The sequence below is a fragment of the Molossus molossus genome, unplaced genomic scaffold (assembly GCF_014108415.1).
Source record: "Molossus molossus isolate mMolMol1 unplaced genomic scaffold, mMolMol1.p scaffold_m16_p_7, whole genome shotgun sequence".
In the NCBI taxonomy this organism is placed as follows: domain Eukaryota; kingdom Metazoa; phylum Chordata; class Mammalia; order Chiroptera; family Molossidae; genus Molossus; species Molossus molossus.
In genome coordinates, this window is record NW_023425401.1 from 93,506,309 (window position 1) to 93,529,587 (window position 23,279).

Below are 23,279 nucleotides of genomic sequence, written 5' to 3' on the forward strand. Positions count from 1 at the left end.
GATCTGCATTAAATTGGGAACTCAAACTGTGAGTATCATCTAACAACCCCAGAGACGGAGACTGCCCAGTGTTTCTTGCCAAACTAAAAGAAGAAAATTACAAGCCTCCTGCTTAACCACAGCGGTGGTGCTGAGCCACATTTCAGAGGAGTGCAGTGGAACGAGACCTCTGCTAACACCCACGAGGCCCAGCGGGCCGGTGCTGCTCCACCCACCCGGGCCCGAGGCCACGAGCCAATTCACACAATTTCTGTCTCGGCCTAAATCAGAAACATCACCACAAAGGAGAGAAAAGACTGGACACAAATCATATCAATATGGTTTATTGAATGAATCGTTCAACCTCTCGGGAAAACAGCCTACTTTTTTCCTACAATCTAATGAAAAGTTTGTAACTCATTCCTTAAGTGACACCTCAGTAGTTCACTAAGAAACAAAACAAACCCCAGCAACCTTGGAACACCTGTCTTCAAGACCGGTCCCCAGATACCGACAGCAGAAATGTGGCAACGCACAGTCCCAGGAGCAGATGCTCCGGTCCCTGAATTTCCATCACCTTCAGTGCAGGCAGAGGCGGAAAGCGTCCTGTGGAATCTCAGGTGCCGAGGAAGGCCAGCGGCCCAGGGAGGGAGGCCAGCGGCCCAGGGAGGGAGGCCAGCGGCCCAGGGAGGGAGGCCAGCGGCCCAGGGAGGGAGGCCAGCGGCCCAGGGAGGCCCATTTTCGCTGGTAACGCAGGCGTCGCCCCACTGACAGAACCTGCCCCGCAGCCACAGTTCTCAAGCTGGATCCCCACTCCTCAGCTTCTAGCTCAGTGACTCAGGGCGTGTTGCTTAATTTCCACTTGACCCTTGGCCTCCTCACCCGAAAATTACAGCCTACTTCACAGGACTGCTGTGAGAATTCAATGAGAAAAAACACGAAACTAAGAATCTGGAAACGCTGCTGAACACACAGTAAGCATTCCATAAACGTTTGCTATTAGTATTATCTGGGAATCTTCAAGATTTGAAACAAAAGAGAAAAAGGAACCCATTCTCAGCTGGGGATGGTGTGCGACCCGTCCTTGGTGACCGCTGAAGGCTGCCTCCAGCCTGACAGGACCGTGGAAACAGGCCTGGGGACTGCGGACAGCCAGGGGCCAGTGCGCCCGACAGCTCTCTGGGCGCCCCCTGCGGAGGGTGACCTAAACCTCAAGGTTGTGAATGCCTCTCCTAGGAAACAGGACACAGCACCAGGGATAACAGAGAGAGATTTCCCGCTGTCCAGAGGGCAGGCCAGCGACGGCATCACATCCCAGCCCTCAGTCTCCGCTCGCTCGGCTCACTGAGTCTCGCACCCTTATTAAGGGTCACTGTCGTATAAATGGTGATTTTCACCCTCTAGGAGCTTATAGTCCAAATAAAATTTCAAATAACTAAAAAAATGTAGCCCACCATGTAACAGCATTTGATAAGTAACCTCTGTTTGCCCGACATTAACCAAGTGCCTCCGGATGTTACACATGTGAGAAGAATCTGCTTCTGCATTTAGAACAAAGAGGATCAGCATCAGAGTGAGACCTTGGGGGACGGTGGCGTGACCAACACAGTCTTGCAGACACACATAAAACCATGCACTGAATCCTGTTCTGTCAGAATTCAATGCTGAGAAATTTCTGTTACATATTTTATGCCATAATTGACCTGCGTACCACTTTAAGAACATCACAATAGACAATTTCAATAATTACTACAATTGTGGGAAAATCTTACTCGTGAAGTGTATTCTGAACACTTTGCAAGCACTGCATGTCTTATTGACTGTTTTTATGGGGAAAATATATTTGTTAATCAAAAAAGTAATTGAACCGCATGTAAGCATGTCATCATGCTCACACAATTAAACTGATGAATTGGAATCCATGTTTCTGATGTTCTTTGAAAAAAATAAAAAGTATTATGAGAGTTACATCTTGGAAAGACTCATGAAGAAAATACAGGCACATTAAAGACACAGAACATTCTGGAACAGGGGAAAGAAAGGTTCTTCATGATTATCTTCAGAGCAGAGCAAGAAGGGAGTCATAGATTTAAATCCAGATGGACAGAAATTAATTATCCCCCTTAAAACAGTCAGATAACATAAAAGACAGAATCTATAACCCATATATAACATGACAGAAACCAAAACCAAACAAGAAAAATTACCTACATATTTCTTCCTAGTTCAGGACTCTGATTTCACTTATATTCCAGAAGGGAATTAGAGGAAAGAAGTTTTTGTTTTGTTCTGTGTTCTTGGTGAGCAGCCTAAAGTCTTACGAATTTTTGTCTGGTCTCAATAGCACCATAGGAAAAGTCCCTTAGCAACTGATGAGCATTACTTATTCCTTTTTGATTCTGATTCACACCAAGCCCAATATGATTGCGCTGGTTCTGGTTTTTCACTCCAAGTAAAAAAGTAAAATGACTTTAAGGTCATTTGAATCATTCTTTACCTTTCAATAGATTAAATCTGACATTATTACAGCCCCGGATTCCTCTCTTTGTTTTTGAATGAGTAATGTAGCTTTTCCCTCCCACCTCACTTCTTGCTTCCTTCTCTTCCCTTCCTTCCCTCCTTCGTTTCTTAAATACGCATCCTTTAAACCGGCACACTGAACACAGTATGTAGACTTGGGTCATCACCGCTGTGCAGATGGAGCTGAAGCTGTACATCGATAAAGCACCTTCCATAGGGGATCTCAAAGCAAGGGCATCTCCTAAACGCCTGAAACACTGTCAAGAAAGTCCTGTTGTAATGTGTTTAAGGTGGCAATTAGTCCCTGCCTGAGCACAAAACCCAGGCCTTCTGACTAGAGAGCTAAGGTCCCTTGCCCTAACTGGAGTGAATTCCTGATTTATTTATACAAAGAATATAGTCCTTCCTGGGAGATGCAGCAAAAAGAGGTACTCTTTCAAGTCGCCCTACTCTCATGTGGCTCCCCCAAATCTCACCAGAGAGGAAGAGAGATGTTGGCAGATCTCAGCATATTAATAGCAAACAACAAATTAATAACTATGTATTTTAATCTTCAACATTCATAATTGCACAAAGTATCACCGATCATATAATACATGCCAGTTAATCTAATGAAGAAATGAGTCAAGTCAAAAATCCAAAGCAATACTTTGAGCATGTAAAAACTCTGAGAGTGACATTTAACACCCAAAGTGCAGAACCAGAACAGGTCTTTCAGGAGTAGTTATTTAAAATCCTTCCCAACAGGGCAAAGCACTATGGAGAAAGATATATAAATACACTCCACTGGCCAGACTGCTCAGCTAAATGCACAATTCTAGTAGGTTTGGCTAACCTGACTTTCCACATATATATAGTAGTTTCCAACACTCGAGTGTTGTTTGGAGATGGGGATGCAGAATACGAAGAAAGGGGAACTAGCATTTACTCTCAAAATAGGATGGAGAGGGGAAATCTAAACTCCTGACTAGTCAACTTTAAAATGGCATAACCAGAGCTTTGTTACAGAGAAAACATTTTTTTTTTCCTCTTAAAAATGTATAGGTGTCAAAAATGGCTGAAAATCTTGTCCACGCTAGGGGAAAGTTGAGTGTGGAAAAATTTGCATTAAAAAAAATTTATGTTGTAAAGAAAATAAAAAGCCAGAGCATTTTGGCATTAGCAAAAGGCTGAACTAAGTTCTCAGGCAATAAATTTGTGGGGAAACATGACAGGCTCCTCATTAAAGCTATGTGTACGTTGGCTGAATTTTAGACAAGATTCTTGAATCTTGTGGAAAATTGGGCACGGCTTGACATCTGAACAATGTCGCTGGTTTGTTTGATTTCTAAAGCATTGGAAAATGTTGTACTTTGGAAATCAAGTAGAGAGGAATAAACACACTAAAAGAGAGCTGGGTTGAATCTGAAAGTTATTTTTCCATATGTCTCTATGAGCTATTATTACCTTTACTTCTCTTACAAACATAAGCCCCCATGCTAGAAATACTGTGGTACCTTTTTTTTGGATGGCGAGAAAATAGTACCGTGAAGGCAAATCTTACCCAGCAGCAGTAACCACCTAAGGATAGGCAATTTTCAGTTGGCTTTTCAGAAGCTGGTTGCCATGACAAAGAGCACAATTTATTCCTCAGTTCCTTATCATAGCTACAGATCACAGACCATAAAAATTAACAAGGCTCTTTTCCTTTTCCTGATGATTTCAGAGTTCCTCATCCTTACCTGAGGTCTTTTGTTCCCCCAATTAAATGGAATGAATGTCAGTCATCTAGCAATTCAATTAATGCTGATTCAAAATTCTGGCCCAACCAGAATCTATAATCACAACCTCCTAATCACAGCTCAGTCATGAGAATGAAAAGTAAGTAGGAAATTGCACTAATTACTCAATTAGACTAATACTGTATTTCAAGCAAGGGCTTAAGGAGCTGTCAGCTCTGACAAAGGACCATGGAGTCGTCCTCACCTGTGTGCCCTCAGTGGCCCACCCGAAGCTGATGTTTTCAAGTGACCATAATCTCTACCCATCTAAGGTGGGTGGACCAGGGCTGGGTCATGGAAATTCATAACTGACACACTGACGAGGGACAGCTCCGGGGGCCTGGTGGTTCTCCACGGCACTGTGTGTGGACGGAGCTGTGGGAGGGCCGTGCCCCGTGGAAGGCAGCTGAGCACATGTCATCACCGGTGCTGGCTCCAGGAAACATCTGGGAGGAGGCCACTCAGGAGGTGTGAGAGCTGCTCTACTGCATCTTAAAACTGAGTGATGCTCGCAGGTACCAGCCTCCAAACTCACGACAGAGCCTGTTTCGTGGGCCGGGAAGAGCACCGTGGCTGGTGGGCCCACACCTGGGGGGCTCTGGGGAGGCTGAACGCGAAGAATCACCCGCACCCCCAGGGCCAGCTTCTCAGGCCGCAAAGCCTACCTGGAGAACCTTCGCGACACCAAGAACGTGAGTGAAAAAGAACTGGCTGGGAAGAACACACCAGATGTGATCAAAGTACTTACAAAACAACAGGATACAGACCAAAACAAGCTGGACCTTATTAAAAACATTAAAGCCCCTCTCCCCTCCCCAAATGAGCTCTTTTTCCCTACTCAGTTTCAGAGACGTAAACATCTTGGAGACAATAAGAGGACACTGGAGCCTTTCTGCCTCTGGTTTGTGTACAGAGCCTTCCCGAAGCGGACGTGGGAGAGGGGCTGGAAACAGGAAGAGGGAAGGGGGCCTATCACGCACGTCGTGGTCTTTCCTCTGCAGCAGTTGCCGAAAATGACCAACTGGGGAACTGCTCAGGGGTTCCGGAAGGAGAGAAACATTTATTTGACTAAGACAGACTAAGTCTTTACTTCCATGGTTTGCCTTGCAGGTGTCCGCTGCCTTGCGCGCGGGGGTTTGGGTGGCCGGCAGGGCCCCCGGTGGGCAGGTTCTGACCGCTGCGGATGCCTGGAACCTTGGAGTCTCTTCCGGAGGCATTGGCTTGACTCAGCCGGCCTGAGGGAGCAAGGGAGCAGGGAGCAGAGCTGCAAAAATGATCCCAGGGACAATCTGCCAAGTACACTTTTAAGCTAATGAAGCCTTATGCTACAACCATTTTTAAGCTAATAAAGTCCTATTCAGCATTTACTTAAGGCTAAAACCTACTGTTTATACTTGAGATCAACTTAAAGGTGGGGAAAGGGCAGGATGAAAGGAAACCCAGATAGCTTTTCTTTCTTCCTCTCCACTGTTCCCAGCCAACCTGGCCTGTCCGACCTTCCTTCCTGGTAGACAAGGGGGCAACAGAGACTAGAGGACAGAAGAGGAAGTAGTATGCAAAGGAAAGGTCAGAAGTGGTTTATATGTGCCTAGAAGCAACAGAAGGAAATGGAAACTTTCCAGGAAGGAATCCGAATGCCTTAGCTTAGCCTCAGCTCGGCCTGAGATACACACTTTGGCAAATTCTCTTCTTTTCTATGTCTGCACAATGCCTGATTCTCGCCACAATCGAGGATCACCTCCACTTGCACCCCCTCCCAAATATTCTAAGACTCTGAATATGTTATAAGAGATCACAAATCTCAAGCTCTACAGAAAACATTATCTCTAAAGGTCAAATATCTTACTGGGATTGTCTGCAGGACCCTGATCCTCTTCCAGGTAATATTCTATCTTTTTTAGATCTTCTGGGGTAAATCTCCACTTATTCTCAGCTGGCAGGGGTGGCACTTTGGGGCTGGATCGTTTCCGGGCAGAACCAGGAGGAAGGGCTTGCTGGCAAGACGCTGGCAGGGAACCCGTAATCAGGCCTTCTGGGAACTTCTGAGCTAAGACTTTGAGACCTAGGTGTGGAAGATCATAGAAAAAGCAGCATTAACATTGTGAGACCAATCCAAACCTGAAAAGGAGCCTGCATGTCTCCTAATCTTTGGTCTCCAAGTCGAGGCCAACACAAGGACGTGACATCTCTCTTAACTGCGTCACCATTAAGAAAATGTCACTTGTGATGTGGGATTCTGAGAATTCCACCAGAAAGCCTTTTGCTTGAGTCTTTAGCTCAAGGCTTTCTTGCAGACCTGATGCATGTCAGTAGTTCAGGAATGTAAAACGTGCTGATAAAGGTAACGGAGGTTCCACAGAACTCCTGCCTCCTGTCGGCCGGCATGGCTTCCTCTCCAGAACACAGGCTGCCCTTGTTTTATTGCACCACACTGCACGGCACTCACAGAGCAGACTCACTTTACTGCAATGCTTGCTTCGCTGTGGTGGTGGGCAATATCTCCGAGGTATGCCTTCACTACATTCCGACCCCTCCGAGGAGAAAGTGATGAAGTGGGGTTGAAGGATTGTGAGTCCAAATACCAGGCTTTTACGTCCTAAGCAGAAAACAGCCCTGCTCACCTCCTGAAAGCATGAAGAGGTTTTCAAATCCCCGCTCGCACATGGTGGTGGCCGCCTGGCTGGCCAGCCTCTCATCGTCGTCGTACAGAATGATGATCTTGCCGTGGGCATTTTTCTAAGAGTTAGACGAGTTAAGGTTTGACCACACTGAGTTAATGCTCCTGGGCTATAAGAAACCTCCAAGGAATAAAAAACTGGCAAAGTTCACCTTCCTCAGTTCAGGGGAGCGTAGAATGACCCCTCTCTTTAACCATCACACCAGCAGTTACTGGATTTCTTCCTGTCACAAAAACCACATGAACTGGGTTTGTTTGTTTTTTTATAAACTAATATGACCATGGTCCAAGACAGCACTAGTTATGCTATACATAACCTTTTAGTTCTGTTATCATCACAACCCTGGAAAGTAAGTATTACAAGCTCCATTCTACAGGCAAAGAAATAGAAAAACTTTTATGTTCAATATGTTCTAATGTAGCCTTGTTTATAACAGTAAAAAAAAAAAGAGAGAATAAAAGTACAATAGAGAGGAAAAGTTTGGTAAACTACAGTAAATCTGAAGAAATTCACACTGCATCAAAAATGGAATTTATAAAGTGTATGTTAGTGTAACAAATACACTGTATATCAAGTGGGGAAAAGTGAGATACTAAATTATATATACAGTATGCTTTCTATTTTGTTAAAACACACATAGAAGACAGTTTGGAATAAAATATACAAAATAGTAATGAGTTGTTCAAATGGGTGATTATCAAAGATTTCAATTATCTTTCTCACATATTTCAGTATTTAAATTATTTTCTACCTGTGTGATTTTTATGAGCAAAAAAATTTAAAATTTTAAGAAGAAAATTGACTGTGTAAGTTTCACTTTGGAAAGCTTCCTGGAGGAAAAAGTCTTAGGATTAACTTTTTAAAAAAAAGATTTTAAAATTGATTTTTATAGAGAAAGGAAGTGAGCGGGAGAGAGAGAGAAACATTAATGTGAGAGTGAAACATTGATCAGCTGCCTCCTGCACCCCCACAGGTACCTTCTGGTGCATGGGATGATGCCCAACCAAGTAAGCCACACTGACCAGGGCAGGACTAACTTAATGGATCCTAACCTTTAACCTGATGTTCTTTGGCCCAGTGCATTATGTCTTGGAAGCATCTGCCATCATAGTCAGCATACTCAGTAACAGCTAAGAGTCCAAATTCTAAAGTAAGCTAAGAAAGCTAGTCATTATAGAAAGTCCTTCACACACTGCTTCTCAGCCTGTTGGCTAAGATCAAGTGTAGTATTAAAAGTCCTTCACAGAGTTTTCCTACTAGGATCATGATTCATAAGTTTGATTCTTACGATCCTCATCATCACCCAACTCCTTAAAACGCAACAAAGGATACATATTCAAGAATATCATTTGAATAAGGGTTCATTGTTCTAGACAGAGTTGCAATTGGGTAACTGTAGGCTGCAAAGAAAGGACAATTAGGAAGTTTGTAGTTCACTTAGTATAACTTGGTGCCACTCCCTGGTTGGTTTAAAGTCTAACTAAGAGTTAAAAGAAATACATTTTCAAAATCAACAAGGCATAAACCTAAATACTTTTGTGCAAGAAAAGAAACAGGACACTATAAATAATAATATAAAGCTTCACTTGCGTGTTTTTGACAGTTAGCACTGGGCCCCTGAGCCATCTGAGGGTATCACCAGACTGTCTCAGATCACTATGGTAAAGCCAACTCACAGGTTCCCACAATGGATCAGGCTAACATATGGTTCCTTAACTACTGACCGTGGGATGTGGTCCAGGAGGCCAGGATGCAAGAAGGGGCTGTGTTCCTGGGCGTGAGACACTATAAAGCCGCCTCTCTTACCTCCAACAATGTGGCACTGCTGGTAAGAATCTCTATCGCGCACATCTAGCAGCAGGAAGGGGCAGTCAGGATAAGGTTTGTCTTTGGTGTTGGGCTCCGCTTTCTTCACTAGCCCTTTGTCTAGATCCAGTTCCCCAACACCACTGATGACGCTGCAAGTGGAAAAGTAGGTCAGCAGAAACCAGTCAGGGCCTGATGGCTTAAAGGTCAAACGTGTTTCTTCAGAATAGCGAGAGCGTTCAGTGTCTTTTCAAAAGACCTTCAAAGAAAAACGGATCTAGTGTCTCAGTTCTGCCTCTGAATACAAGATCCTATGGATTCCTACTCTATCTCACTGGACCCCAAGGAGAGGATCCACAGGTCTATACTTACCTTCAGACAATGTGTTAGGTCATTAGCATGACTGAGGGGGTAGAAATGTAGGGTGCATGCTGCCTCCAGCAACAAGGGCAGCATGCAGGGAAAGAAAGAAAGGCGAATAATGAATCCAGTGGAATTTTGAAGGGCATAAGAAAGCAGAGCAAAAAGGGAAAGAATAAGGTTGACAGGACGGGAAAAATGAAGGTGTTTCTACGTGTATTATATGCAATATAAAATAACAACAGTGTTTTAATTTATTTATACAGTGACCTATCCAGTATGGATTTTGAACCTTAATGTTTTCAGTAGTTATCTGTACTTACTCTCATTTTATAGGTTACAATGTTGAGGTTGAAGAGGCTTTTATTTAAAATTTTTTCCATTGTTTTTTTTTTGGTAGAGTGGGGGTGGGGAGAGAGAGAGAAACATTGATGTGAGAGAGACACATCAATAGGCTGCCTCTCGCATGGCCCTGACTATGGCTGGGGATCGAATCTGAAACCAAGGTACATGCCCTTGACCGGGAATCAAACCCTTGACTATTTTGGTCTGCAGGCCGAGGCTCTAACTGCTGAGCCAAACTGGCCAGGGTTGAAGAGGCTTTTCGATTTGGTGATACTCATATAATCAGACACAGGAAAAGCTAGGATTAAAATGAGGGCGTTCACCACTGATGGTTCTATTTCTAAGGTCATAAAATCACTAAAATTGGTCACCATAGTAATATTATAGGCAAAATATGGTTCAAACATGATCAAAGGAATAAGAAGAGTAGGTGTTATGAACAAAATGGCAAGTAGTAAAATGTCTCTATTAGAAGACTTCTTTCCTAGGCAAATACGAAGACTTATACGCCAAACCACAGACTGGCATGTTGTACAGTTCCTCTCCCATCACAGCAAATCAAATTCTGCATTTAAATCTGATGCACGTTATCACTATATGCCACGCAGTGCATATTTTGTTGAACCAAAGGGAAAGAAACTCTACCCTCAATGAAGTTTCGTTGGTCTTTTTTTTAAATTAATTAATTAATTTTATCCTCACCTGAGGACATTTTTGCATTTATCTTCAGATAGAGAGGGAGGGAGAGAGAGAAACATCGATGTGAGAGAGACACATCGAGTGGCTACCACCCACACAACCCCAACCGGGCCAGGGACAAACAGCAACCGAGGTGCATGCCCGCAGAGGGAACCAAACCTGGGACTCTCTGGTCTGCAGGCTGACACTCTAACCACTCAGCGAACCGGCCAGGGCAGTCTATCTTGTTTTGAATGCAATTTTAGAGTCCTTGCACAAAAGTAGTTATAAAAATAATAACAGTGGTATAGACGATAGCGATCCGTTCACTAGTTGAACTGTTTTACCAGCAGAAGGGATGGGTATGTACTGAAAATCGGCACTGGTTTATAATCGACAGTTAGTATTTGTGAGAAAGTGTTGCGTCGCAGTGTGCGGAGTAAGGACCGGCCTCGTGCAGCCTGACAACCCACACCAAGGGCTGCTCTCACTCTTCTTTGCACCTGCTTAATGTCAGAGCACTGTGTGCGGCCCTCTGTTCTTCTGAGTCTAGTCAGGGTGACTACAAGCTGCAGCAGACAGAAAAGGTGGGGACAATCATGCTCTCTGAGTCAAAAGACAGTAGCTGTCAAGCTAGGTGCTAGCAGTGAACGTGCACAGGAAGGCCGAGAAGGTGGAGGTGAGGTGTGAAAATGACTGCTCTATCAGTACAGTCTTAACCGAGACGAGAGAGCTGTGAAGATTCAGGAGGTGGCATGTACATAAAGAGAAAGGAGAAGGCTGGGTGACAATGTGGGATTGCCAGTCTGTTTCGAAGGTAATTGAGTCACTGAAATTGGTCTCTAGACTGATACGAAGGTAAGAGGCAGTGAAAGCCCGGATCGGGTCCGAGTACCTTTGGAGCGTCGAGCGACTGGAGTCCCCTGCTCCCACGCTGTTGATGAACTGGACAGGGCTCGGCGACTGCTCACTGGGGCTCCCCTTCCCATTGGTCCTGGCAGTGCCTTCAGCATCAGGGTCTGAAGTCGCAGAATCATTGTCTAAAATTTGCAAATGAAGATATAAGTATATTTAACTGTAGAATTTGCATTTACTTGTCAGGCAGTGCCATTGAAATTAGGTCAAGAAAAGGAACTCCATCACCTTACTTAAACTGTTCTATCAATTCTACTGTATAGGTTCTCAAGATGTCGTCTGTGGACCCCAAGAGTCCCCAAGGCCTGTTCAGGGGACCTACAAGGTAAAAACTATTTTTATAATACTGCTGAGAAGTTGTTTATATTTTTTACTGTGCTGATATTGGCCCTGATGGTGCAGATGAGATGGGGGCAGAACTGCCAGTGCCTTAGCAGACAGAATGCCAGGGGAGTGGCGTGCAGTTTTATTACCAATCATTCTATTTTCAGCAACCCGCAGGCTCACTAAAAAGCGTCCCTGATGATGCAGTGATAATTAATGATTTTATTAAATCTTACCCTTACTCACACACCTTTTTAATATTCTGTGTGATGAAACGGGGAAGTGCATACCCGTTTCTGCATACCCAAGTACCAGGATTGTCTCAAGGAAAAGCATCAGTGTGTTAACTGCTGCTTTTGCCACGAACACCATTTTTACTTGGAAGAAAAACTATGGTTACTTAGTCTTGTGCATTCAGCAAACATTTTCCAAAAAAATAATCTCAGTGAAAAGTGAACTTATCATTTCCAGGAAAACAGCTGATGGTATTTGTTGCAGTGATTACATTTGGAATAAAAATCTTACTTTTGGAAACTATGTGCCATCAGGAGCTTGACTATTTCCCCATACTTAATGCCTTTTCTGATAAGAGAGGCAGTGAGATTGATAAATATGATTTTTAAAATACTGTGTAATGAAATTTGTCAACATTTGGAAGATCTTCATAACTCAGTGAGCCAATAATTTTCACATGACCAAGGCATGATGTTATAAAATCACACATGGATAAAAGAGTCGTTCAAAGCTCAGGACAGACCGATGAGTTTTAATGTAACAGAGGAGGAAAACTTCATTAATATGATTTCAAATTCCGCTTACAATTAATCTTTAGTCAGTTATCATTTTGGTGTCGTATCAAAGGAACATATCCACAATAACAGAAAGGGCTATTAAAACACTCCACCCTTTTACAACTACAAGTCTGCATGAGGCCAGATTTTCCTCACATGCTTCAACCCAAACAGCATATTGCAGCACACTGAATACGGAAGACAGGAGAATCAGCTGTCTTCTACTAAATCAGACATTAATGAGATTTACAAAAGAGTAAAACAATTCCATTCTCAGCAATTTGTTTGTTTTAGAAATATAGCTATTTTGCATAAAAATATGTTATTTATGTTTGTAATGGGTTTGGTATTGTTATTTTTAAGTGAAATAATAAGTAAATATTTTTACATTCTCAGTTTAAAATTTTCATACCCTAAAAATATTAATAGGTATAACTTACATAAACCAAAACTCTTTGAGGTACTCAATAATTTTTGTAGTGTGGAGGGAGACTGATACCAAAGGTTTGAGAATTTGCTGTTCTAACCAGTATAATTAGAGAAGAAATAGAAATGAGGTCTAAATTTGGATATGATATAATATACTGAGAAACTTCAAAAGAATCCTATAAAAATAAGAAAAATAAATATGTGGTTAGATAAAAATAAATAAATACTAACAAACAAAACATTTTTCCTATTTACCAATTAGAAAATAATATGAATATCTCATTTACAGTAACAATTACAGATATACAATATACTCTCCTGGAAAATACACCTATTAAGAAATGTAAAGGTCCTGCAAAAACGTTTAAGATCTTTATAGGTCTTATAAAAATTTTACTTAGGGACATTAAAGACCTGAATTAAAAGAATGACATACATTGAATATTCCTGACTGGAATACATTGAATATTCCATCATTTAACTTTTAGTTAATCTTTTTCAGATTTAATTTTTAGCCTTAATACAAATACCAATGGAATTTTTAAAAAGTTTAAAAGGATTTTAACTATAAGAAGAGAAAAACAAACACACATATATATAAATTTGGAGAACTTGACTCATCAAATAGTAACATATATTGACAAGGTAAATGATCAAAGCAATGCTGAACTGCAACCAGAATAATAGAATACAATGGAGAACACAGAAATGAATCCTAGAATATTATAAAAAGCTAATATTTGTTCAAGGTGGCATCACAGATCAATTGATAAAGGGAGAACTACTAAATAAGTGCTGCTGGACTCATCTGTCAACTATCTAGAAAAATTAAATTTTGATAACCCCTCCCTCACATCATATACCAAAATATATAACAGATGGATTGATATTTAAAAACAACAACAACAACAACAAACTACCAGAAGAAAATAAGTGAATAACTTATCTTATTTTGGAATTTATGAGTCTAGAACAATAATACAAAATAAAACATGAAAGGCTGATAGATTTAATCATGTAAAAATGCAAACTTCATGTATGTCAAAAAACAACACAAAGAAAATTAAAAGTGAAAAGCAAATTTGGAAAAAATACCTATAACATAAATGGATGAAAAAGGGTTAATATCATTAATTTGCAGAGTTTTAAAAAAAATTAACTAGCTCTTTAATTGATAAAAGGATCATGTGTACAAGGTAAAAATGCAGACAAGATAAATTAATGTGGAAAGGAAGCCTTATTCAATTCCAGACCTATGGCCCTCAGCCTCCTCCCCCAAGGGAACCAGCTTCACATATTCATGTCTCCATCCAGAAATAAAACAACTACCTACTTTTGCATATATTTTATTTCCTCTCCTATTTACATGTCCAGGAAAATGATATTCATACTGCTCTACACTTTGGTTTTTGTTTTGTTGTTTTATTTTTACTTAATAATACAGCTTGGAAATTGTTCCACATCATTAAGTAAAAAATTTTCTCATTTGTTTCCAAGGCTGTATTGATTTCCAAAGTAAAAAAATATACTTATATAGCGCTTTCATAAATCAATAAGTAAAAGATGAGCATTCCATTAGAAAAAAATGGGACTGTTATATCCTCAAAAGAAGAAATACGTATGACCAATAAACACACACACACACACACACCCCTCACTCTCACTGTCAGAGACCTTCAAAATAAAACCATTATATTCCATTCTTCATCTATCAAATTGGCAAATATTTACAAAAATGATAATTATTCAGCATTGGCTCGGATGGGGAGAAACATGTCTTCCCATTCACTCGGTGGGAATGCAGAGGGACAGAACCATTCAAGAGATCATGGAATCAGCACTGAGAGTCTCAAAAGGGATCTATCTACACTTTGTCCATCTATAGCGATTTATCTTCAGGAAATAATCAGAACCACACAAACACTCATGTATTTACATTGCAGCCTTATTTTATAAAAGTGAAAAATGAGAAAAACTGTAGTGTCCCAGCAATAGGAGAATGATTAAATAAATTATGGTATGTCCAATGGATAAGACAGTATATGACCACATGACCTTTACACTGAAGCTTTGGATGTCTATTTAATGACACAGGAAAGTATGCATGGTAAAATGTTAATTGAAAACAGCATAGTACAAAACTATATACAAAGAGTATGGATTTGGGTGGGAGTTAGGGGAAAATAGACCAAAATATTAACAGGGATTATTAGTTATTTTAATTTTCTTCTCTGTCACTCTCTCTCTCTCATTATACATATATATATATTTTTACATATATATATATATAAAACTATATATATATATAGTTTTCTAATTTTCTAAAAATATACTTTTAAGCCAGGAAGAAACAAAAGGAGATTTTGTAATCCTTCAAAGATAGCCAATATGCAAACAGATACAATCTGTTCCACAGGCATTCCTGAGTGAGTTATTATTCTGTGTAGAGCACTAGAAAAACACTAATATTACTCACACATTATGGTGTCCTATTTTACAAGAGCCTATTTTGCTGTGCAAATTCATCTCAGAAGAGAAAATTGCATGAGCCCATATGTCCTGGTGCTGCAATCTCTATAATGAATTAAAAGACCCAATCCAGGTACTTATATAACCAGGTTAAAATTGGGAGTATTTGTATGAGGAGACTCAATTATCTCTGTTACAAAGAGCCCTTCTTTCTCTGCTGTGTAAGAGGCATCTGTCAAAGATAAATTCCTGGCTTTTTGAGATTCTCTTTATCCTCGCTAACAAAAACAAGCCCAGGGAAATGACAGTTGAGTTGCACAAATCCAGTGTTCAGACTTCCTGAGAAACTTGTCTTGAAATCAGAAGTCAAATTCCTGGCCTACATCAACCTTAACAAAACACATTCCCCTTCAATAAACAGCCACGCATTGACCGGTGAATGCTTCAGGATAAAATAAAGACCTTAGCTCTGTGTATTCCTTTCATGAGAGTACAACTGAGAGGTTTTCTTTCGACTCGGTATTTAAGAAAGGCAATCTGGAGCCTACCTATCTGTCTGGCCTTATCTCCTAGCCGGCACCTACCCCCTCTCAGCCCACAGCCGGACTGGGTTACGTGATCCCCAGACACGCTGGGGGCCTTTCTTCTCCAGGCCTCTGCTCAGACTGCTCCTCAGCCAGCAGCAGCCTCACCCGGAAGGTCTAGTTCAAAGCCTTAAGAAAGCCTCCCTGTTTTCTAACTGGAAAACACCTTCCCTTCCTCAGAACTCCCACAGCAAAAACTCTGGTTGCTACGGGAGACACAGTTGTAGCCAGGTCCATTCCTTCCTGGCCTATCAGCTTCGGCAAGTCACTGGACCTCTGGGCTTGGGCTTCTCATCTGTAACGAGTACCTTCCTTGTAAAGTTTTTGAAAAAATTAAATGAGGAAAGTCAGGTGAAGTCCTAGCAATATACATGTATTCAACAAATGATGATTTCTTTCAGGCCTCCATGATGAATCCCTGCCGTGTCAGTGGTTTGGTTTCTGGTACTGTTCTCCTCACCCAACAGGCAAACGTGAACTCCGTGTAGCAGAGCAGGGTTTTATTCATCCTTGTTTTTTTTTTAATCCTCACCCGAGGACATTTTTGCATTTGTCTTCAGATAGAGTGGGAGGGAGAGAGGGAGAGAAACTTCGATGTGAGAGAGACACATCGGGTGGCTGCCACCCACACGACCCCAACTGGGGCCGGGGACAAACCGCAACCGAGGTACGTGCCCTTAGCGGGAACCGAACCCGGGTCTCTCTGGTCTGTATATACATAGAAAACACTAAAAATACTTGATGAAAAAAGTATTTAGTATATTAAACACATTTAAAACTACAAATGCTAAAGCCAGAAACCCAGATGGCTTTTTTAAAGCAATAAGAATGAACAATTAAAGCACCAGACAGCATTTCTCAGAGAGTAACAATCTAATTACAAACAGGGACATCGAAGTCCCAAGTCGCTGTGAACACAGCAGCCGAGGCCAGTGCTTCAGTCACACGTCAGTCTGCTCCTTTCCCGCAGCCTCAATTCTCATTACCTTCCAGCCTTTGAATCTCCTCAGCCGTCACTTCAAGCGTTTGATCAGACAAGGAAGCAACCTGGATGACCTGAGAGAAGAAGGAACGAAATGTGTGGAAGTGCGTATGTTTGTTTGTCTTTAAACAGAGACAGGGACCATCAAAGATCTCGTTTTAAGAAATTGTCTGTCCTCAACTAGAGACTAAATCTCAGGTCCCCTTACTCTTGGAGTGGTAATTACATTGCAGACGGTCGTTCCAGAAGAAAAGATTCATTTAAAACATTACACAATAAACTTAAAAGGCCAAAAGGATAATTTAGGACAATAAACATGAGTAAGAGTTTAAAACTGCATCCATATATATTCTAGTCCCAACATAACGCTATTTCTTGAAAATGTAATACTTACAATAATAGAATTATATCAGCAATTCTTCATGCAAGAAATAAATAAATGTGATTTTGAGTATACGGATTATAACACTGTATACCCACATATAGTTTTTGAAGCACTTTTTTTTTTTCCTTTATTGAGTTTTAGAGAGAGAGGAAGAGAGAGGGAGAGAGAGAAATATCAATGAGAGAGAGCATCAACTGGCCGCCTCCTGCATGCCCCCCACCAGGGATTGGGCCCACAATCTGGGCATGTGCCCTGATTGGGAATCGAACTGGTGACCCCTTGGTGCATGGGTCAACACTCACCCACTCAGCCACACCAGCCAGGCTGAAGCACTTTTTACAACTTAGCTCATAAGACACAAGATCCATCTTGGGTTACATCAATGGAACTCGTTTGGGGGCCAGAGACACTTGGTCCGTAATTTTCAAATGAAAGAAGAAAGTGACTTTTGCCAAAGTAACAAAATAGCCCAAGAAAGACTTGGAAAAAGAACTCAGTCATAGAAGGGCGATCACCTGGTTTATATAAAGAAAAACGTCCAATCACAAGTCCAGAATTCTAGATTCTAAATATTAAATTAAATGGACAAGGAGAAAAAAAAAAAACATTAACCACAAATTTGATAATTTAAATGTAGAATTCATGTTTTTGTAAAATTCTTATTAAAAAAGAGAAAAATTCTACACCGTCCTGGAATGAACACACACACACCATATACCAATTAATTCTCCCATAGGTGAAATACAAAGAATCAGAAGAAACCTTTGCAATTACCTAGAGTCAAATTCAGAGATATTCACATAAAGCAGCACAAATTAGACAATCTTTACTCCAATGGAAGATCATTAAACTTACCAGCTGGGCAAAGGTTGTAACTTTTAGTCTCTTGAAGAGCTCATCTTTTTTGTACCTATAATCTGAAAAGCAGGAAAGGACAAATATTTTTCTAGGTTTATTTTGCTTTCTTGGAGGTATTAATTCTTTCTAATCATCAAGTTATATGGTGTATATTTCTCATTATTTACATGCTTTTACATGCATTACCGTCATTTGATCCTCACGATATCCTTTTGCCCCTTTGCTTGGGCCACTAGAAAGCCTAGAGTTGAATATATAAGCCATCTCTGTGTCTAGAGACTTTATCCCTTGCTTTTATTTTATTAGCCTACCATTTCCCTTTTACTATGCTATCTCTACTTTGATCACATTGTACCACATTTTTGTAAGCTGCTTCAAATCCTTTTCAGAACAAAGGGACATAATTCTGCATTTTATAAACAAGGACAGAGATCCAGGAGCTGAGTGGCCCCGGGTCAGGCAGCTGGTAAGATATTTACACCCTGCTATTCTAACCCTGCCTTGAAAGGAGAACAATTATATTCCGGAGGATACACACTATGCTGAGATACAGGACAGCACTCTCTTCCCCCGGGGGTACAGTGCTGGGCACAAAGTTATGACTGGCCATGGTGATCTTTTGTTGTCAGTTTCTCTTCAACTCCACTTCAATAAAAAGCAACCTATTCAGTTTTGCAAGATGAAAAAGTTCTGGAGATCTGTTGTACAACAGTGTGAATATACTTAACACTACTGAACTGCACACTTAAAAATGGTTAAGATAGTACATTTTATGGTATGTGTTTTTTATAATTAAAAAAAATTCAAAATCAACCTAAAATATCAATATTTTTTCAGAGTTATCTTTACAGATGACTCCTCCAGTGAGGGTACTTCTGTAATTGTGTTAATAATTCTTCACATCACATTAAAGTTTTTTTAAATTTAGCCAGTCTCACTTTGTCTAATTTCTGTCTCATAGAGACATGTTAAAAGTTAGCTTCCTTAAACTTTTCTGAAAATGACGGCCAATTCTGAAGTTTTCAGCATTGAATTCCCTCCCACTCTCACCCTTTACTCCTCTTCCAAGTTTTTATATTGGAGCCCATGACTTGTTAAAGACTGTTTCATTATTTCAGAATTACTAAGGTCAGCTGGATAATTACTATGGCCGTCACAGCATAAATGTCTCATAAGCCAAGACTCCTAGCAACAAAGGAAAGGATTAAGGTATTTAAGACTGTTTACCTGGTGTACTAATCATTTCTAAGAATTTTCCAAAAAAACCAGCACAGACCGGATAGTTACTTCAGAGGTTAATGTTTGCTTGATTTACCCAACACTTGACAACTTAGAGTCAGGAAATGCTAATTAACTTAAAACTGGCCTTTGTAAATATATCAAGACTCTTTCTTACAGGGAATTGATAAAGTTTCTCTGTTCTAAAATGTCTTAAAGAGAGCAATTTGGCTAATAACTGACCACTACTTCTTTCTAGAAAATTCTTAGAACAGCTTCTTCTGGATACAACAAGGTAACAAACCTAGATGCAAACACGCTTCTGAAACCCTTCAGGATGCAGACCCCAACTGGCTGAGCACAAACTGAACTGCCACCAACCTGTCCACCAAAAGTCATTTATTTAAATCAAAATGGCAATAAATCAACCAAAGATAACAGCCTATAGCTTTCAAAGTAGTTTGTACTGTGCCATTTATCCATGGATATTCCTTTGGTATAGTTACAGAATTTGAAACACTTCTCCAACTCTTCACATTCTAAGTACCAAATGTACACATCAAAATCCCCTTTAACTAAGCAGAAATGACCTCACACAAAACCCGGCTCCGCTACATTCTAATGATTGACACTTCTTGTGTTCTCTCGCAAGCACTAGAAACCCAGCTGCTCATTGAGCCTGAACTCGACATACCTGGTTCTGGTTTAGAAGGACAGCCATCGTTAGGACTTTCTGACATTATTACTCAGAGATAAAAAAAGATCAAACTAGACGTTGACAGTCAGTTTTAAGGTTTATAAAAAAGGACGGCTTGGAAAGCGGTCAGTCTGTCCTTGCAAGAGCGAACAGAGCTTTAAGAATGGAGCTTCTGCTACTGTAGCTTCTCCAAACTCTGCGATGAAGACAATTAACCCTAGTTTCAGATATGCTATCAAGTTTTGCTTCTCCAGTAAGTCTGGAGTCTCAGTCTGTCTCTCTCGAGTTACTGGAAGGACAGAGACCTAACTATCTAGGATGTTTCACACTGGGTCCAACTAGTGTCAACTAACCACCAGAAGCCAAGAATAGGCTTTGTAAATGGTCAATAGACACAGAGTGTCTGTTTTCCCTAGGCAGGGTTGAAAGAATATTCAGATTACAAAGGAATTCTGCGTTTTCAGGGTTCTGTTAAAACACGTTATTAGCAAAGGGAAGTTGGGTTCACAGTGGAAGACAAATCAAAGGAAGTAACAGAACAAGGTTTGTGATTTCACAGAAAGACATGGCATCTAAGGTAATCCGAGAAAAGTGATAGGCCTAGGGTGTCATGAAACAAGGCAATATTCTCCTCCCTTTGACCCAAAAGAACACCTCCAACAGAAAATGGGAAAAGAGAAGGAACTACCGTCCAAAATGTAGATCCCAACCAGAATCTAAAGTAATTCTATTCAGGGAATCAGCACAGTGTGTGAAACCAGGTGAGAGGAACCTCCTGTCTTACTAAAGGAAGCCCATAACTTCTAAAGAGGAAAGCATTTTCAAGGACTCTATTCCAGAGTTATTTCTTTGGGGAGATAAGCTCCATTTAAAGTTTAGATATTAAATAAACCACATTGTGCGTTTAAGAAATGTTTTAAACAGGGTTTCAGCAATCTGGGCACAACGAGACCTTTTTAGGGCACACATTTTGGTGTGGACATGTGAGCTTTTATACTCAGCTACAAATGGATGGGAGGGGAAAGAGACTACACACCAATTTGAAGCAGGCCAGCTGAGTTTTCCTGCCATGGATGAACTAAGGACAACAATAATGCAGCCTAGGTAAGTAAACAAGACTTTCTTCATAGTTTAAAATTTTAATATATCCTTAAAATATATACTTATGCAATATAATGTATAAAATATAACAGAGACTATAGAAGAAGAAAAGAAAAGGCTACTGTGACATTACACATTAGAAAACGAATGTCTACAACATTAGCCCTTACAGCTCAGCGAAGCAAACAGCAGAGTCAGCAAAAAGCTGCTCCCGAGTCCACATCTACTATCTGGGGTTTCTCAGCAATTCAAAAGGAACAGAAACATTACCATTTAAATTAAAAGGCCTGCTCTGTAAAAACAAAAAGTTCTCGTGAATTCTGGATTTGTAGTAATCTCTTCCCAGAAGATGTATATTTCCAGAGCCAAGTTCTGAACTGTTATCTCAGTCCCTCTTTACTAGCATTAGCTGAATACCCCCCTAGCACTGTGTTCTCCTACTGAAGATATAAGCAAATCCATCTTAGAAAATAGATGTTTCTGCTGCTTCTTTAATTCTGGCCTTGATGTGTACATTTTACATCTGTTTTGGACACAGACTGAAAAATGATGATTCTGTGCAAGAGCAAATACACTCAATGACGAGTAGCATATCTTTGTAGCAGATTCGTTTTTAAAAAGAATGTGCATGAAATATGATTTTTAATTAAAAGAAAGCAGACTGCAATGAATTTATAATATATAACATCACTTTAAGAATAAGCTCTTTCTCACATCTCTAAGGCTTTCATGAGTACTAATTCATACTCACAAGAATGTTATGAAATAAGATACTACTCCTACCTCAGGCAGAGAGAAAACAAGAAAATAGGAAAGAGTAAGTACCTTGAAAAAGGCCACAAAGACTGCAGTACAATGAAACTAGAAGTTCAGGTCCTCACTGTTCATTCTACATTCTAACATTGACATCTCCTATGGGGTCCAAGTCAGGCACAACTCAACCTGCAAGCCATAACACGAGCAGCTAACCGGGACGGGACATGTTTCCCACATCTGTTTGGCCCCCTGCCGGGCTCAGTGGACTTCCATAGCTCTCTGTGTGTGTCGGCTGTAGAGTATGTTTAGGGTTGTTAATAACCAACTTACAGAACTACTACAGGCTTCCACTATGCCAACCCATGAATAGCGTTACTCACTTTTTTTGATCTCTTCTAGTTTCTCAATGTATTTAGTCATACTGTTACCTAAAAAGAGAATAAGGATTTTAGACATGTTTTTAATGGAAGGATATTAGTAACACTGTGAAAACAGAATGGAGTACAAGTATTCTCTAAGCCTTCCTATCCCGTTCTTACAGAATTATAGGAGCCACACATAGTAATACTCTTTTTTGGATTCTACAGCATCATTAAAAGATGAGGAATCATGGGAAATGTTTTGGTCAAATGTATTAAGTTGGGGTGCACACCCAATAAACATTAAGAAGTCCCAGGCAATGTAATTTTTTTCCTTTTTGAGTTAAGGCTTTCTTCCTCCTTTTTATCTCCCCATAATCTTCTTGTGGGAAAGATATGGAGAGGAAGAGAAAGAAGCAATGATCTTCAAAAGTCTAAAATGTGCCAATGTGTCTACCCAAGCAACCCTTTCCCCTCTGCTTAGTCTTGTGGTTTCCCTCTTTTCTAAACTTGGCCTTCTACTATTTGTGCTGATGTTGCAGCCTGAACTAGACCACACAGTCTGTACACAGGATTCACCGTGGATTTGATTTGCTGAGAAATAACAGCAGATTCCCACACTGTGGAGAGTCCCCAGCCCTCATGTTTTATAGCCTGGTTCTACAATACTAGGTTCCAGCCAAGGCGGGTTGGAGAGTATTTCATACATTAAAACTGGGCCAGGATCATTCTGGTTTCTGAATGAATTACAGTCTAGTTCTCAAGCCAGGAGTGATTATTTTTTACTGGACATGCTTTAATTTGATTCAAGTCAACACTGCAAGCTCTATTTGGCACCTAAAAGGTATAGCAAAGAGGGAAAACATTCAAAATAATTTCTCATTTCCAAAATTGTGCTCCTAACTTTTAAGCCTTGAGAGGAGCTAGTCAAATTCACTCCCAACTTCAGGAAAAAAAAAAAAAATGCTTTCAATTAATGGCATGAAGTGCTGTTTTTAAGGATTACTCTGAATTTTTCTTTATGTTTAAGTCAGAAGCACAGAAATAAAAGTCTTGCTCTGAAACCCAAAATATATTTTCAAAAACAACTTATGTCATTTGTTATCATTACATCTTTACCATAAATTCATCATGGAGTGAAATTTCACTGAGTTAAACATTTGTTTTTTCATCTGAAAACACACACTCTCTGGGATCCGGACTCAGTGTATAGTCCCAGAGCCAGAATTCACGCTTCCAAAAGCTCAGACATAACTGCCTGAGCCTCTCAGAAGAGACACTGAGG

The 23,279-nt window shown here is 40.4% G+C and overlaps 1 protein-coding gene across 1 annotated transcript in view; it reads right to left on the minus strand.

Moving 5' to 3' along the window:
* Positions 1-4,341: 4,341 nt before the first annotated feature.
* The window catches only part of CEP41 (centrosomal protein 41), a 39,876-nt gene continuing 20,938 nt past the window's right edge, over positions 4,342-23,279 (minus strand). Inside the window, exons 3-11 of the mRNA XM_036246861.1 lie at positions 22,016-22,063; positions 17,861-17,922; positions 16,625-16,694; positions 11,022-11,166; positions 8,744-8,895; positions 8,270-8,337; positions 6,881-6,995; positions 6,106-6,321; positions 4,342-5,494 (exon numbers count right to left, since the gene is read on the minus strand). Of these exons, the coding sequence (XP_036102754.1) occupies positions 5,346-5,494; positions 6,106-6,321; positions 6,881-6,995; positions 8,270-8,337; positions 8,744-8,895; positions 11,022-11,166; positions 16,625-16,694; positions 17,861-17,922; positions 22,016-22,063 (1,025 nt within the window). The 3' untranslated portion in view covers positions 4,342-5,345. The remainder of the gene's footprint in view (positions 5,495-6,105; positions 6,322-6,880; positions 6,996-8,269; positions 8,338-8,743; positions 8,896-11,021; positions 11,167-16,624; positions 16,695-17,860; positions 17,923-22,015; positions 22,064-23,279) is intronic.